This window comes from Terrapene carolina, unplaced genomic scaffold (assembly GCF_002925995.2).
Source record: "Terrapene carolina triunguis isolate 2854851 unplaced genomic scaffold, T_m_triunguis-2.0 Scaffold21, whole genome shotgun sequence".
Lineage (NCBI taxonomy): Eukaryota > Metazoa > Chordata > Testudines > Emydidae > Terrapene > Terrapene triunguis.
Window position 1 is genome coordinate 38,562,957 of NW_020664372.1, and position 17,739 is coordinate 38,580,695.

The 17,739-nt window shown below is 40.5% G+C and overlaps 1 protein-coding gene across 3 annotated transcripts in view; it reads left to right on the forward strand.

Annotated features, from left to right (window-relative positions):
• The window catches only part of TGFBRAP1 (transforming growth factor beta receptor associated protein 1), a 60,697-nt gene extending 55,416 nt beyond the window's left edge, over window positions 1–5,281 (forward strand). For all 3 annotated transcript variants that reach the window (XM_024204425.2, XM_024204400.2, XM_024204408.2), the window contains exons 10-12: window positions 1,546–1,705; window positions 2,907–3,340; window positions 4,364–5,281. In XM_024204425.2, the coding sequence (XP_024060193.2) occupies window positions 1,546–1,705; window positions 2,907–3,340; window positions 4,364–4,537 (768 nt within the window). In that variant the 3' untranslated portion in view covers window positions 4,538–5,281. The remainder of the gene's footprint in view (window positions 1–1,545; window positions 1,706–2,906; window positions 3,341–4,363) is intronic.
• The last annotated feature ends 12,458 nt before the right edge of the window (window positions 5,282–17,739 follow it).

Genomic DNA, 17,739 nt, shown 5'->3' on the forward strand with positions numbered 1-17,739 from the left:
AATTGGGGATTGGTCCTGCTTTGAGCAGGGGGTTGGACTAGATGACTTCCTGAGGTCCCTTCTAACCCTGATATTCTATGTTCTTCAATCCCTATGTAAAGAGCTGGAGGAACACAACTTAAGTCATTTAGCACCCTTGTAAGATCACAAAGCACTTTAGAAATTGCATATACAGGAATCGTTTACCCAGCATTGACATCCAACAGCCCTCAGATTGGAACACAGTAGCCTTTTATCAGTACACAGCAGCACTTATACAACAGATCTTAAAACTGAAGCAAAACCTCCTGAGGCAGGTAAATGGTGTTACACTGAGACTCAAAAGGAAAGTGATTTGATTTGACCCACATAACAAAGCAAAGCAATGATGAGGGGGGGAGACCAGGACTTCGGGTGCCTAATTCCCCAACTTGAACTGTTAACAAAACTTTGCATTCTTGGAATAAGCTGGTGGTTTCCTCTTCCCACCATTGACTAAAATCCTGCAGTGGAGGCAGCCCTGACCATGCTAATGAGCATACTTGTTTCCAGGAAGCAGTGGCATTCAACTGATGTCCTGAATATTTCTTAGGTAAACCACTGTCACCAGATTACTGACTCTGTTTATATTACATAGTTTGAGATAATGCGCAGGTATGCACGTGAGAAGAAACCATTTGAACTACTCATGTACTCTGGGTTCTAAATTAATTATTGCCACTCAGTCCTAAGAGTCATTGTGGACCATTTCAGTGAAAACCTTTCCTCAGTAATGGTGGTTCAAAAATTATCAGACTTAAGTTTTACTATGTAAGGTATAGTGAGTAATGCTGAAAATGTTATGCCATTATATAAACTACGGCATACCCTCAGATTAAGTACTTTATCCGATTCTGGTGGCCTTACCTCCAAAAGTATATCATAGAAAAAGAAAAGGTCCAGTGAACAGACTTAAAAATGAAGAGAAACTAATTAGATTAAAACTGTTCAATTACAGAGGAGGGAGATATAAAAGGACGTGACAGAAGGATACGTTAAAACTATTATCAAGAAGGTCAGGTGCTCTTTTTCATACTCTCAAAGTACTAGACCAAGGGTTGCCCAATGAAATTGGAAGGCAGCAAAAATGAAACTGATAAAGGGAATTTTTTTATACACCACAACTCACCTGAGGAGCTCATTGTTGCAAGAAACCGGAGTAAAATAAGGATTTGACATTTTATATAACTGGAATATCTGCTGTAATATTAGGATACATATAAGGAATATAGACTCAGTTTCTGCTCTAATGGACCAATCAACCATCAGATAGTATACAGGACTAGAAGAATCATTGATTGAAGGGACAAAAGACTTCAGAACTTACTAAAATCTTCTGGAGAGCACAGTCTATAAGATTAAAAAAATGTTCAATTTATTGGGCAATATTTACTGCACACATCAGTGTACTTGCACTAAATATCCTGTAAAGACTAATCACTGTTTAATTTGGGGTGAGTGGGTTGTCTTTGTCTTGTAATTGCATTTTTGTACGTATTGAATTAATCTTGTCCTTTATGCCTGCAGAAGGAAAAGTATCATACCCACTTAGCTGTGTTGTATTTGGAGGCACTGCTGCAACTAAAATCTGTGACCACAGACAATTGTGCAGAATTGAGTGAAACACAGACTAAGCTACGCAGTCTTCTTCAGAAATCTGACTTTTATAGAATTCATTTTATTTTAGGTAAGATAAGTACTTTTACCCTGTTATAAATGAAAGACAATATTCTCCTTTGACAGCTTCTGCTGAGACCTGGGTAGGTGTGGAGATGGAACAGGTTTGAGGCCCACTGAGGGGAGGGAAACTTTTATTGCCTTTATCTGTGCTATACCTGTTACATGGGGAAAGCATTGTGGTTTCCAGTGCCACCAAACTGACTCTGCTCATGAACCTAAAACAAAAATAGAATATTTGAGCTCAGTCTGCTTACCAATACACTGAACTGGCTGTTACTGTTTTAATAGCAACTGAAATTACATACCCTAGTCACTCCTTATCAACCTGAGCGAACTCTTTTTATGTTGCACCATATGTGCACCTGGCATTTAGCAGACAAATATGACAGTGCCAGTCATTGAAGATGTTAATGTGTAGGTTAAAGCCTAACCAATGGTAAAGGTAGTAATGTATAAACAATCCCCTTTAAAATCTTACGTTTCAGAGCAAAGAGCTGCTAACTTTTGCAATACCTAAAATTGGAAACACTGAATTGCTATTTCAGAATTTTACATGAACATGGAATAAATTGGTAGTGAACTAAAGGTAGGCTTAACCACCTTTTGGCTTACTCATATGTGGAGGTTCGAAATGCACACTAGTGTTTTCCCAATTGAAAATAAAGCAGCATATTTTGGAAGGAAATTACTTGTGTTTACATTAAATTTCTGCAGTTGTGCTGCACCTACTTATTGTAAATACATTTGCTGAAAATTAAGATTTCCCTCCTTAACAGGAGATTTATAGATGGATTAAATTATCCCCCTTCTCTGACAGGTGTTAACACTTGATGTTTTGGCAGCTGGAACACAGTTCTGGGATTAGTATTTGTATGGTCTCTCTTTCATAAAAGGGACATTTGCACAACACACTGTGTTCTTTTTGGACTTGAAAGATTCCAGAATTTGAAGGGAGGCTGAGAAATGTACTGACTTCTTGTGCTTTTCACAGTTCACAATATGGACTGAGGTACACTGAGTCCACAAGGTAGATTTATAGAAAATATACTTATTTTCAGATAAAGTACATGGAATGACACTGCCTTTTGTCACCTAGATAGCTGTATTTTGCCATTTGTTTTTTCCCTTAAGTTTTGATTCCTTCTGGGGCAGCAAATAATGCCCTTTATTGAACAGAGCACTGTCTTAAATTGATTATCTTTTGACAGATAAAATCAAGGGGACAGATCTTCATATGGAAAGGGCAATACTGTATGGGAAATTGGAAGAACATGACAAAGCTTTACATATCCTAGTCCATGAATTAAAGGACTTTTCTGCTGCTGAAGATTACTGCATATGGAGCTCTGAGAGTAAAGATCTACCATACAGGCAAAGGCTTTTCCATATGTTGCTCTTGGTTTATCTAAATCCAGGCTCTTCGGACTGTGAACTGGTCATGGCTGCTGTAGATCTCTTGAATAATCATGCTGCTGAATTTGATGCAGCCCGTGTCTTACAGCTTGTGCCTGACAGCTGGTCAGTACAGCTCCTCTCCCCATTCCTGACAAGAGCAATGAGGGAAAGCATTCATACAAAAAGAATGACTCAAATTACACTTGGGTTAGCAAAAGCTGAAAACTTAATCTATAAACATGACAAGGTGGGTGTATTGCTTTCTTTGTTATAATTCAAATACATGGATTTTTTTTATTTTTCTATAAATTAAGGTAGTTGATTCCTGAGGGGAAAAAATCCTTCCCTTAGTTCTCTTCAGTTATCCAAAATTATTTTTTCTCTGGTTGTTCCTCCAGTTCTCAGGACAGTTCTGATAACTCTACCCAGGGTTAAATTTCAAAAATTGTGACAAAAATAATTTCATTTTACCTTTAAAAGGGGATGGTGTTCGGCCTGGGTAGAGTAGTGGCTAGCTTAGTGTACTTTGTTTAGGTTGCAAGTGAAAGAATTTGGTGTTCCCAGACTAATGCATGTGTTGTGCACATCTTACCACCTTTTGTGTTTAGTTTCATGATTAGCATGCTCTCCTTGAGAAACTCAGAACTCTAATCAGGATTGAGATGTATTGGATACAGTTGCATGGTAACATTTGCACGGCACTCACCCCAACTCAAGCCTACTGGATCACTTCTGTAAGCACAATGTTCACTTGAGAAACCACCTTCCATCCCTGCTTAGTTATATTACTTAACGCTTCCAATTTGCTCTTATGTCCATTTAATTGAGAGAGTTAACAAATTGACCTACAGAATCTGATTGAGACAAGAATCCATGGGCTAATACATCTCCGGGGAAACTGAGTAACGTACACTTGCAAAACTTGCTATACATTCCACATAGTTACTTGGGATGTGTCAGAATTTGAATCAAGTGCCTTTTTTTTTTTTTAAGTATTAATTAGGAGGAAACATGGAATAGTTACAACAAACTGCTGTTAATATGCAAAATTAGTCCAAGTTAATTTAAATAATCCATGTAATTGGGCTTTATAAATTCCAATCAAGTGACCCAGGTCTTTCCACTCAGTACAGTTCAGCTAATGTAGCTGTAATGTAAAAAGCTTTAATGGACACTGTTGTCTTACAAACAACCTGATTTGTTATGTTGTTCTAGTTCCCTTCCTAATTTGCAGTGATATTGGATTCATGTTTTTTTCTCCTATTTATAGGTTAAACTAAAAGGAAGCCCAATTATTCTTTCGGACAAAAAGCTCTGCCAGGTGTGCCAAAGTCCTTTCTGTGAGCCTGCATTCGTGAGATACCCAAATGGTGGTATGGTTCACACCCATTGTGCTGCAAGGAGACTCATGAATCCTAACATGACCCATCACAGTCAAACTTGAAGTATGTTCCAGGTTGCACTAGTTTCCATGACTTACTTCTTGGAAAGCGTGCTGGATAAAGAGCCAAGTGCAGCTACTTTAACAATAAATCAAGATGAAGAGATTATCCTGGGGCTAATGGGAAGATTTCAATAAATGTGAAATATGGCCACTTATCTGCTGTTCTTTATGAATGTAGACAGCAAAGAAAATATTAACCATCAGAAATAGAGACACGCAAGAGTAGGCTCTTCTGTGTATAGTAATAAAAAAAATCAACCTTCTGAAAGAAAATAAGCCTTTTCTTCACAGAAAGGATGAATACGGGGCAGACTAATGTTTTTTAAGGAAACTTAAATTTGCACTGAATGTGTTGCTTATAAACATGGTGTGGCGGGGAGAGACCCTTTTATTTAGGAGTCGGATATTGTCTGTCTCTAGAATGCTTTATGAAGAGACTATACAGTGTTGTAGCCATGTAGAGAAGAGACTGGCATGATGCAGCTTATTCTCAAGAAAAAAAATGCATATCGATTGTTAGCTGCAGCATGTCCTCATTTCTGCTGAAATCTGTTCCACAGGATCACATTATGAACTTGTTCTGTGCGCTACAAATTGTTGGCTTTTGATGCACTTTTTGTCTCCCCAGCCCACCCCGCCACCACGTTCTGCTGTATTGTTGTCTTAAAACAAATTTAAGTACTGTCCTGTTGCTAGTTTCTACTGTTTTGCTGTGTCTAAAGTAATAAACTCAGTGGAAACTGATGGCCTCATACAGTCACACATCTGTATTTGAAAAACCCAGTCATAATGAAGCTGTCTGATACAGTCTAGTTAGACCCTAGTCACTTTTTTGTTGGGGAAAGAGGCTTCAATAATTTTTAATATGGACTTATTTATTAATATGCAAATATACTGTAAATACAGTTGAATAATTGGTTTTATTATTGAATGTCCTTGGAGGATAAACATGTAACCAATGATGTCAAGAGTATGGGTTACATTATAAATGTCTGCTGTAATATAACATTGACAGCAAGCAGAGACTTCAGTGGGACTCCTTGCAATAGTAAGGGTCAGTGCTTTGGGATCCGTGTGAGATCTAGGACCTAGATGGAAAGGGGAGGAGAGGTCGTAAAGAAATCAGTAATGACACCCCCAGGTGCTAGTGAATTTGGTATGATTTAGTAAATGCTCTATAAATTCTGAAGTGTTCTGTTTAAGAGACAAGATGGGTGAGGCAACATCTTTTATTGGATCAACTTCTGTCAATGAGAGAGACAAGCGTTCGAGCTTCCACAGAGCTCTTCTTCAGCTAACGCTTTTTCTATAATAATTTAAAAAATAACATTTACTGATCCTGTGAACTCTTCAAGATACTGTTTAACCAAATTTTGTAAGGAGCCTGAGAGTTGAAGGAGGCAACTTCACTATACATAAGAGGATTAAGTATAAACATATTTTTAAAACTTTAATTCTTTAAGCCAAAGAAGAAATCAAGCTGTAATAAGTATAATAGATTCTTGAATGATACATGGTTGAAATAGTTGGTATGACTCCTCTAAATTTTCAGATTGAGTCAGTTGAGATTTTCAGCACAAAGTGTATCTGCACAATATCTAGGGCCCTACCAAATTCACAGCCATGAAAATGTCACCGATCGTGAAATCTAGTCTGACCATGAAATTTGGTCTTTTGTGTGCTTTCACTCTATACTATACAGATTTCACGGAGAAGACCAGTGTTTCTCAAACTGGGGGTCCTGACCCAAAAGGGAATTACAGAGAGGGTCACAAGGTTATTTTAAGGGGGTCACGGTATTGCCACCCTTACTTGTGCGCTGCCTTCAGAGCTGGGTGACTGGAGAGCGGTGATTGTTGGCCGGGCGCCCAGCTCTGAAGGCCATGCCCCACCAGCAGCAGTGCAGAAGTAAGGGAGGCAATACCATACCATGCCACCCTCACTTCTGCGCTGCTGCCTTCAGAGCTGGGTGGCCGGAGAGTGGCGGCTGCAGACTGAAGGCTCAGCTCTGCAGTCAGCAGCGCAGAAGTAATGGTGGCAATACCATACCATGCTATCCTTACTCTGTGTTGGTACTGGCGGTGGCTCTGCCTTCAGAGCTGGGCTCCTGGCCAGCAGCCGCTGCTCTCCAGCTGCCCACCTCTGAAGGCAGTGCTGCCGTCAGCAGCAGTGCAAAAGTAACGGTAGCGGTACCGCAACCCAGACAAAACTACTTTTTGAATGGGGTATCATAAATCAATATGGTCAACACAGATAAATTAATGAAATAAGTTCAGAGGTTGGTAATGTAGACAAAATATTGTTGAAAAAAATAATAAAACCAAAATCATGTAACTCAAGGAGTACTGATGTGAGGAAATCACAACCAGTGTTATCTTCTATAAAGATTTGAATATAGATGGTTTTTGATGTGGGCAATAGCATGGAGTTTGTAAGAAATGCTTTATATATCCTATTGGGAAACAGGCATTATATAAAAATATCAGCCGCAGTACACTAATTTTGTTTTCATAAAGATGTCTCAACTAATAAAAGAAAATATATTATTTCTTTTTTTTTTTTAAAGTAAGGTTACTGTCCAGACAGAATGTGAAATCCAGATGTTTCACACTCCGTTTCAAGAAGTGGGGACTTAGCCAGGTATTATAAGGGCAAATTCGTGGTAAAACACCTTAACTAAGTTTACATGTGAATAAGACCAAATGTTAGTTTTTCTGTTAACATATTTAATGTTATCTAAACATAACCTGTAATTCATCTAAAACAAATTCAAATCCAGCTATAGCACACATGCAAGGCAATGTTAAAAGGTATACAAAAATGGATAGCGTAGAAAAACATAATCTAACCTGAACTGGAAGGATAATGGGCAAAAAAGAGGCTTAAGTTTTTAACTCAAGTGCAATCTTGGGGGAGGGGAGGGAAGGGGGAAGAGAAACAATATATTGCTGCTGGAATTTCAACTTCTATATCAGTATATTAACTACAGCTGTGCACATTTTGAATACAATTCTAAAATTTAGAGAAACACCTTTATTTGACAGGAAGCCTGTTGGCAAAATGAAGCAGTATAAATTAATTTGTCTCAAAACAACTCAGTTATGTGCAAAAAATAAATTAGCAGGTTTGTGGGACTACTGCCTCTGCCACAAAGACCATAATTAAACGTCTAATTCTAGAGCAATTTGCAAGGCATTTGTTTCAAAACCTCTTCAGTTACAGCATCATATTCTGCAACTTTTCCATATCTGCTATTGTCATACAGTGTGAGACTTTACCTCCAGTTAAATTCAAATTTTGTAGAAATCAGTACATTAATGCAGCACCACTAAACTGTGTATAACCTATGTTTGGAAATTTGCTAAAATTTCCAATGAAAGTGATCCAAAGATAAATCCAGGTTCCACAGAGGACAGTGAAAGAACATGGCTGACTAAGATCTTTAATGACTCTGCTTAAAGAGCGACTTTCCCTAGAGAAGTTTTGGAGTAATCTGGGAAGGTTGAAAACGCTTTATCATTGACTAATGTCTGCCTCGCTGGCCACCCTTTTAAGATCTTTGAAGCAAAATGTCAGAGAGAAACTAGCAAGAGTGGATTTAAAAAAAAAAACCTGCAGAAAGATGCTAACCCACATGTGTGTGCCCCTCTCCATGACTAACCTTTCTCTCATTAAAAGAACAGGAGTACTTGTGGCACCTTAGAGACTAACAAATTTATTAGAGCATAAGCTTTGGTGGGCTACAGCCCATTTCTTCTTCCTTTCTCTCATTGTTTCTGCCTTTTACCTCTGTTTTTAACCCTGTCTAATATCAATAGCAGCAGCAGTGATTTCAGCATAGAGTGCCTCCTGCTAACCGTCTATATTCAGGGCGGGTTGGAACTTCTCTGTTTTAGCTAGTAACACTTTCTATCATAAAGAACAAGTTGGGTCTTTGTTTACTGCCTCTGGGAGGGATTCAGTAGAGATGGTTGGTGTCAGCAGCCCTGCTGACAACTTAGATAAGAAATGACACCACCTATGACTTGGAAGTCCCATTTTTCTGATTTATTTTTGCCTTTGAGACACTATTCCCTCAGTGTGTGTGCTTTCACATCAGCTGTCTTGCAGGCTCTCTGCCACTTTTCTTGTTCTAGCAATTTATTCAATCATTGCTGGTTCTGGAGTCAGTTCAAAACACTTCTGTCGTCAAGAGCAAGCCTCTCTAGTATATTACATCTTTGGTAAGCTTCCCAATCAAAATTTCAGCATAGAATATAAAACACAGCATTGTAACAATGATACTGTTCAGCACTACTACAGGAGTTGAATCTTCTTTCCATCCTGTGTTGTCCCTACAATTTCAGATTCATATGATAGCTGTTATCAACATGAAACAAACTTCTGCGGTTGAGTTTCCTTTTTGCTTCAGCACCCAGCATTCATCGCTTTCTGTACCGCTTCTAACGTAACTCAAATTGCATAGCTTAGATAGCCTTTTCCCTGTAGTATAAACCTGCCCTGAATGTTGGCCTAGAATTTCAGGTAACTCACTGTTAGGGAGGCTCTCCTTTAGTCACCTACTTTGGCTAATGTGTCCACATTTGTCCTGGGTAGAAAGGATAACAACTTTTCTCTGCTTCCCCCCCAAAAAAGCCTGACTGCGTTGTCTTGTCCTGATTTACTGTCTGCTTTTCTCCCTATCTGAAGCAAAAAGGAGGGGGAAAATAATTGATAAAACAAAAACTGCACTTCAAAATCCAGTGTTCTGCTCAAATTAGAGCTAGAAACAGCAGTGAACAGTCCAAATTATGCCTGTAAAGGATTTCAATCCGTTGTCCTCCTTAATCTGTCAATAAATTGTCACGCAACTTGACTGTACTACAAGAATATTCTTGATAAATTCCATACCCATGTGTTTGAGACAGTTACTTTTTATGTACTGTACATAAAGTTTATGATATGAGATTTTTATGCTCATTGAAGTGTCTCTCTCCAAAACTTTATTTTGTGGGGGGGTTTATATCACATTTCACTAAGGGCTTGTTTACACAGCAAGTCACTGCTCTGCAAGTCAGCCCTGATCTACACTACAAACTTATATTGATATAACTGTATTGCTCAAGGGTGTGGAAATCTACAACCTTGAGCGACACAGTTATACCAGCCGAACTCCTGGTGAAGACAGCGCTGTGTCAACAGGAGGGCTGCTGTCAATATAGCTACCGCTTCTTGGGGAGGTGGAGTACGTACGCTGCTGGGAGAAGCTTTCCCATTGGCGTAGGTAGCATCTTCGCTGAACACTGTAAGTGTAGACAAGGCCTCAAAATGTGACGCTACAGCCCACGCGTTCACATCCCATGTGGTCACTGCTACAGCACACTGAAAGTTCTGGATTGTAGCCTTAAGAGCTTTAGATGCATCCTCAGCCATGTCTCTCTTGGGGTCATTAAAATATCAGTTTTCATTATGCATCATTATTATGAGACTGGTATCTTTGATCCTACCGGGGTGGGAATATGTGCATAAAAGCAGTTTAATACCTTCATTATACATTCTTATATGAAAGCTTAACTCTGAACCAAGGCTCAGACTTTACAACAAAATGTTTTATCAGTCTTTCTGTACATCTTACCATGAGTAATTATTTAAAAAGTTGTCACTCTGTTGATTGTATTATTGTAGAGAACAATGAAAACTATCACTCATTCTTTCCCAGTTAGCTTTAGTCTGATCATTCTAAATCGATCAGCATGATCTAAATTCAGTTACATCGTAATTTTTTACATTAAAAGTACATTGGCAATAATGAGTTAATTCATGTCACCTGTTCTACTATTACCTATGAATTACTAATGCTGACTGTTTCCTTGGTGTAGACCATTGTCTGAACTGTAAGCTAATAGCTTTATGTCCTCAACACAGATTATGAAATGTGCTGCTACTTGCAAAGGGAGAATGCAGCAGATAGCTAGCCTAAGTTAATGGTTAGTTACACAACTAAAAGTACCCCTGGATTAGGCTTGCTACTATGGCAACCTTCACACTTACTCTTCTGCTCTCTTGACTTTTTGCTCGGTATGTCAGTGAACATATCTAGCAGTATGTGGAATGTACAAATGTAAACATGTTGATTTTAATAAATTATTTTAATTACTTTCTGCAACTTACTTTCTAGGGGGATATGTGCCCTGGTATGTGACTGCTAAATGAAGGGAATAGACGCATGAGTGAAGTGTTGCCTTATTGGTAGCTCAATTGTGCCTTTTAGGAGAGGTGGTCAAATGAAATGTTTAAAACTTTCACTAGATCCTGGCTAAATTGGTTTCCTTGTTCCTGAACACTAGGCAATTTGGGTTTTTTGGCTGGGGGAGGGGAGTTTTTATTACTTACCATGCCTCCTCCCTTCCTATCTCCTGACTGATTCAATAGAAGTAGTCGTTGAGCATTCCAGATTGGCAATTCTAATGGCCTTCTTCTCTGTGCTATATGACTGACTGGCCATATTATCCCCAGTTTGGCTAGTTAAATAGATCTACAGCAGAGATGAGCTTGGTGAAGCAACCTGAAATACGTTAGCCTAACAGTGCAGGCAAAAAGTGGGGGAAAAGTATAGGTGGTGTTTTAAGAGGATCACTGAAGGTGACTGGGGACAATATTGTAAACTCTGCCACCATTTTCCACAGCTGAGGGTCATTGAAGCTGATATCTCACTCCTGAGAGTAAGCAAGGGTGCATCTCCTGCATGCATGCAGCTTCAGACCAGGTCCCTGGGCTGCTTGCCTGTGTGCCGCATTGGTCCCTGCACACACTGGAAAGCTTCCTACAATGGGGGAAGGAACAAAGCAGTCCTGCCAAGGAACCTTTGGCAGAGGATTGGCGAGTACCTCCAGTAAAGTTCCCTAGAGATCTCTTTGGAGAATTCCCTTGAAATCTCACTGTGCATTAACACATTGTTCTTCAGCACTGCTTAGCTGCACAGGGGAATGTGAAGCACAGGCAAACACAGCTAGTCTTGTATGTTTCTATCCCTTCACCCACTTCTAGAATATACAAAGCAAAAGACAGTTCTACCTCATATAACTGAGCAACACTAACTGGTGGGACTGGCTAGACCCCTTTGGAGTGGAGAAGAGTTCCTGACTCACTGCGCCACTGGACAACCCTGCTGTGTGCTCCACATCATCCTCCAACTTGATCTCCTTGTCCATGATTTTGTCCTCAGAGATAATTCCAATGTCCGCTGTCTCCAGCCCCGCCAAAGTATCCATGGGGCTCTTGGTGATGGGGGCGCTGCTGAGGATGGTGTCCAGTTCCTTATAGAAGCGGCAGGTCTTCGGTGCAGCACCAGAGTGACGGTTTGATTCCCTTGCCTTCTGCTACGCCTGCCTCAGCTCCTTTATCTTCACACGGCACTGATGTGTCCCTCATTCGTAGCCCTTATCCAACCTGCCACAAGAAATCTGATCCTAGGTATCAAAATTCCTACAGCTGGAGTGCAACTGGGACTGCACAGCTTCCTCTCCCCACAGCGCCAGCAGATCCAACAACTCTGGTGTGCTCCAAGTGGGACAGCTGAGAAGGTTTGAAGTGAGCTGGCAACACCAAGCAAACAGGAAGTAGAATTTCAAAAATTCCTGAGCCTTTAAAGGGGGAAGGGTGGATGCCTGTGTACCTTGGTTCAGGGCAGCAAAGTTTGAACTGCTGACCAGAGCAGTCAGGATGGGCATTGTGGCACACTTTGTGGAGGCCATTTACAGTGACACAACCAAGTATATTGTCTACACTGACACGTAGTCGATATAACTGCTGCAAAGAGTTCTATGCCTCTCGTCAAGGTGGTTTTATTTTGTCGGCAAAGCAGGAGAGAGTTGTCGGCAGAAGGAGGATTGTAGTGTGTACACTTCCATTGTTTTGTCAATGAAAGCTGATTTTTGTTGACAAAACTGTGTAGTGTAGACAAGGCCTATCCTTTTAAAAGCAACTTCCTTCTGTAGACAAGGCCTTAAATACTCAACACAATTGTCATAAGTTGCAAATCCATGTTGAATGTTTCTCTATGGGCAAAATAAGAAAAAGACAGAAGTACAGGAAAATTGACAGCTGCAACTAAATCATGATCACTGGTGAAATATATTTTGAGGCTATTTTAGACTCTCTCATGAGAGACTGACCTCTCAGTTTATTGAAAAATGAGGAATACAAAACTTTGAAGGGTGAGAGCTAAATCAGGGGCTTCTTTACCCTTTCTCATAACAAAAGAACAAGGGCCCACTCAAGGCAACAAGTCTAAAACTGATTTAGAAAAATATTTCCTTTTTGTGTACTGAATATTTGAAACTCACTGCCTCAAGGTATCTTTGAGAATCTTATTAGAATTCAGAACAGATTGGACATCTAAATGGATAGGAACATCCAGGGTTACATTAGATAGGATAAAAATTGGAAGGGGTGTGAGCTCGTACTTCAGAACTTAAACTAACCTATCTTGGATTAGAGCATGTTAGAAGTTTAGACTATGTACAGGCTATTCAGAATTGTGCCCCACTTTATGGTTTCTTTACCTCTTCCTCTGCAGCCAGCTTCTGCTACTGGCTGCTGTCAGAGGCAAGATACCAGACTAGATGGACCACTTGTCTGATCTGGTATGGCAATGCCTACGTTCATGATCATTGGTCTTTGCTTATGTTATCTTGAGAATGTTGGACTACGGAGCCCAATAAGATTGACTATATATTTACTCATTGAAGGATTAGGATTTACTCCTTTAACTGTATGCTAGAATTCATTGCTTCACTATACGTATGCCATCTGACACCTTAAATATAATACAAAGTTTAAACTTCTCATTGTAAATACAACCAAGGATCATTTTATTCAAAGGAAAAACAACATAGAACATTATGCTATATTAAGTAATATCCAGAGTACTGTCCAGTTTTGTTTCCTTAATGCAAAAAGCTGAAATTGAAAAAGATATGAGTGGTATGAATTGCATAGTAGATTACAAACCTGGTACAATTTATATATATATAAAAAAAGCTTCTAGGCTCTTATTAATTAAAGGGAATTGTGAAAACTCATCACTCTATTCTGCTCTTGACTAGGAGAACATTAAAGCGCAGTAGACTGAGGAACAACTAAGTGTCTTTACATAACATGTTGCCACTAAAATAATAAACTGAAAATGTAAAAGGACTGGACAATCTTGACCATAGTAGTAGCATCTTGTGCTTCAAGGCCTAAAACTAATTGTATAAGGAGGAGAGTTCTCCCCCGGTATTCATTGTACAGTTTGGTAAGTGCGTTTTAACCTCTCTCGGAAGCATTAGATATACTTACCCCTGCCACTCAAAATGGGATATAGCTGGTTTTGGTGTAGCAAATCCTATCTTTATAAGAGGAAAAAGGCAGAGTCTGTAGTATAGGAAGAAGAAAAATATAGGAAAGGTGGGAGTTACTTTTAACAAAAGAATCAATCCTTTCATGCAAATTACTTGCTTATTAACTTAAACTTAATATCAAAAGTGGAGAGGGGAAAAGGAGGTAAGAAGCAGACAGGTTAAGAGAAATTGGGGCAAATTGCTGTATCTGTTCCATTTCTTTCTCAGCAGTCAGTCCTTCAGAAATCTGCAGCTATTAATCAGAATATGCCTAAACACATTTTATGTTCTGTCAGAAATAAGCTGTTTCTTTTGTGTTTTTTGTTTTGTTTTCTTAAATGTGTGTTAACTGTTCCTAATATTAGTATCAGGTCTGTTCACCTCAAGAGTTTCTTTCCTTGACCTGGTCTCCTGCCATTACAGTATCCACACCATGATAATTTTTCTATTCACCTCAAAGAAATTAAAGGAAGATACTATTTTCTCCACAGCTTGACTTAGGTATTTAACCATTTGCAGTATATATAAATCCCCACAGTTCAGTTTTGAAAACATCTCTTATGTCAAGTGGCTTGTGCATTGAATTGAAATTTTAAAAATGCTGTTCCGGTTTGATTTTTAGCGACAAAGTAAAGGTGCTTTTGGAGTTTAAATCCTCTGTACTGCTCACTCTTGGCACATGGTCTGATTTTTCTACCTACCTCCCGGTAATGTTTGCTGTGAGGGCTGTTAGTATTGGCCACTCTGTTCTGTGCGGAGTGAGGATCTGAAATGAATGCAGTTTTGTTGTGCAGAGTAATGAACATCTTCAATCCAGTGTGTTTCCTGGGGTTCCCTAAACCTAAAGCTCTCAGTAACTTTACTCTCTGCAAGGCTGTATCAGGAAATAAACCAGGAGACATAGCACTAAATGCAATAAGCAGAATAATTGATAGTCCATCCCAATAATTGGCAGGGGCATGGACACCTGCCTGCTTGCTAAAAATGCCCCTTGTCAGTACCCTTCTTGAAGGTCACCTTTTCCTTAAAAAGGGGTCCTTCACGTAGCTGCGGTCATCCCCATAAAGAGTCCTGGTTGCACCACAGCTGTGATCCAACGAAAGTTCAGCACTCTCAACCAACACCCAGCAAATGATCTTGTTGGCACTGCAAACTCAACACTGAGTTTTGAGAACTGGGCCCTCCAAATGCAGAGCAAGATAACCTTCCCTTCCCCTTCTGGTTGCACTAGCTGTAAGCGTGACTTTCCTGCCCAATGTTTGAAGGTGAAAGGTATTATTTCAGCCTAAAGTGAATTGGTTTTTCCCCTGGTGCTGTCCGCTGAGGGGTGTCAGTCCATAAATGAACACACAGGCATTTACAGATAGGGAAAGAACTTAAAAATAAAAGTAGCATTTGTCACCCATCCATATTGGCATTACTTTTTTCCCCCTTCCCGCAGCAGATGGACATTGCGGCATCTGGAGGGGGGTCAAGGGAGGAGTCACTTTTGTCCCATGGGCGTTTAAACACTTTCAGGAGGCAGTGGCAGCATTGCTCCAAACTTTTCTGGTCATCAAGCTTGACATTAATTTTCACTGCGTCATTTGCTTTGTATACTACTGTCATCCACAGGAAGTTTCCCCATCCCTCGAACACAGGTTCCGAATTCACACCACCAGAGGAGCAGGATCACAACACCCAGGCCAGCAAAAACAGCACTCAGGAGTGCATCATCTCCAAAGACTTTCAGCATTTACATGGTTACTAATCTAACATGTAAAGCAAAACAAACCTCTCTCCTCCCTGGATAGGGAGAGTATTGCTAGACATTTAAGCTAAATTTATAAACTTCTATTCAGACCCATGTGGGTTCTCGTTCATCTCTTTCCTCCCCCTCTTCCCCCCTTTTCGCCACGAGTGGCCTCTTGAACTTTTAACTGTGCTTTGAGCACCCAGTTGAGGCTCAGCAAATTCATCAGCCCTGATTTGCTTAGGGCTTACTGGGGTTGGTACATGACCGTTGTTAATTTTGCCAGTGAGTACATATTTTACTGGGGAGTGGGCAGTTTTCAATAGCACAGGACAATTTCACCAGATAGTCCCAATGCTGCAAAGACCAAACTCGTGCCAAAACCTGCTTTTCACAGGAGTGAATTCCATCTCTACCTCAGAATCCCAGAGGCATAAGCCATGGGTCGGAGGCCCATGCCATGGTTCTGACTCAGCACAAATGTCTGACTCAGCTCCTGTCTGTAGTTGCCAATTGCAGCACAAATGACTTTCTCATCCAGGGATGTGTTAGGGCTGGGGCTTAGGCTTGCTTTAACTGAACCCTGGCCTCCTGTTGCTAAGCCCCCCCCAGTCCAGTTCTGTTCCCTCCTTTAACAGTTCATACAGCAGGGCTGCTTTTTCTGAAAACCCCTCAATAAAATCTCGGGAAAAATTAACCGTTCCCAGAAAGGATCTAAGAGCAGCAACATCCATGGGGGTTGGTAGTTTAAATATCATCTCAACCTTCTGTTGATCAGGGTGGTGCCCCCTCTTGTCCCAGGGTTGCGCCAAAATAATTTACCTAATGGCAACATTTGGGCTAACCTTAAACCCAGTTTCCTGAATCTTTTGTAACACTTTGTTCAATACCTCCAGATTCTCTTCCCTGGCCTGAGTGCAGAACAGCATCTGATCCACATAAGAAATTACACTCTCTTTCAGGCATCCCATCCCACATCTTGACTACATGGGCAAGACATATACTAAGTAGGGGCATTGTTCCAGCCCACGGGAACTCTGGCAAAACATAATTGCTTCCCCATAAGGTGAATGCAAACTTATAGTAGCTGTTCCAATGTAAAGGGATAGCAACAACAACAAAAATTGGCTAAATCTAAAACAAAAAACCACTGGGCTGCCTCTTACAAGGGAGGTCATTACCGCCTAATACTGGACCACTATCAAAGCCATTAGTAAGGTCATCCGGTTAAGGGGACGGAAATCTACCACAAGCCTTATTCTGGGTACTCATCAAGGAATAAGTGGCACCTGTATCTAACAACAAATTCTGTCCATACACACCCCCCTTCAAACTTCACATACACCATGAACCTCCTGGTTTGGCCTGAAAATAAACAATAATCTTGGGCCTAATCCTTCTTTTGTTAATTTACTACTTCCCTTAACCTTTAAAACAAAACACACACACATAGACACACAAAGCAGCAGCAGCAAAAGTGTGTGTGTGTGTGTGTGTGGAAAAGAAGCAGCTGGTGGGGAGAGGGGGATATAGAAAGAAGCATGCGGGGTGGGGGCAGGGAAGGGGGGGGAGAATGACTTAGGAAGGAAAACCTAAGCCAAAAACTTAAAGTACAGACAGCAACAACAAATCTAACAAACTAAAGAAAAGTGGGGCTCCGTGGGTCCAAGCATCTGGGAATCCGTACCCCTGTCCCTATCCTAGCATCGAGAGGAGAGGGGGGATTGTCACTTGCTCTTGCAAAATAGTATGCCTTTGGGCATCTTCTAGGGTTGCCAATCCACCAGACATATTAATTTGCAAGAGCAGGTGACAACCCCACTCTCCTCTCGATGCCAGGGATAGTATAAGAGAGCCCTGCAAAATCCTCTGGGATCATGTATTCCCTGATCAAAGCCACCACAGCCACCAGATTGAGACCGGGGATGCCAGCTACCCTAGCCAGCCATCCCAAAGCTGTACTCCAGTTTAACAGGCCAACTGATTTCCCTGCTGCCCTTCCTTGGTTACTCCCTTGGGGACCAATTTTCCTTATTATGGTGTTTATTATGGAGGCTATGGGTGGGGGCTTCTGCAACTCTGCCAGTGTTTCATGCAAGGGAGTATAC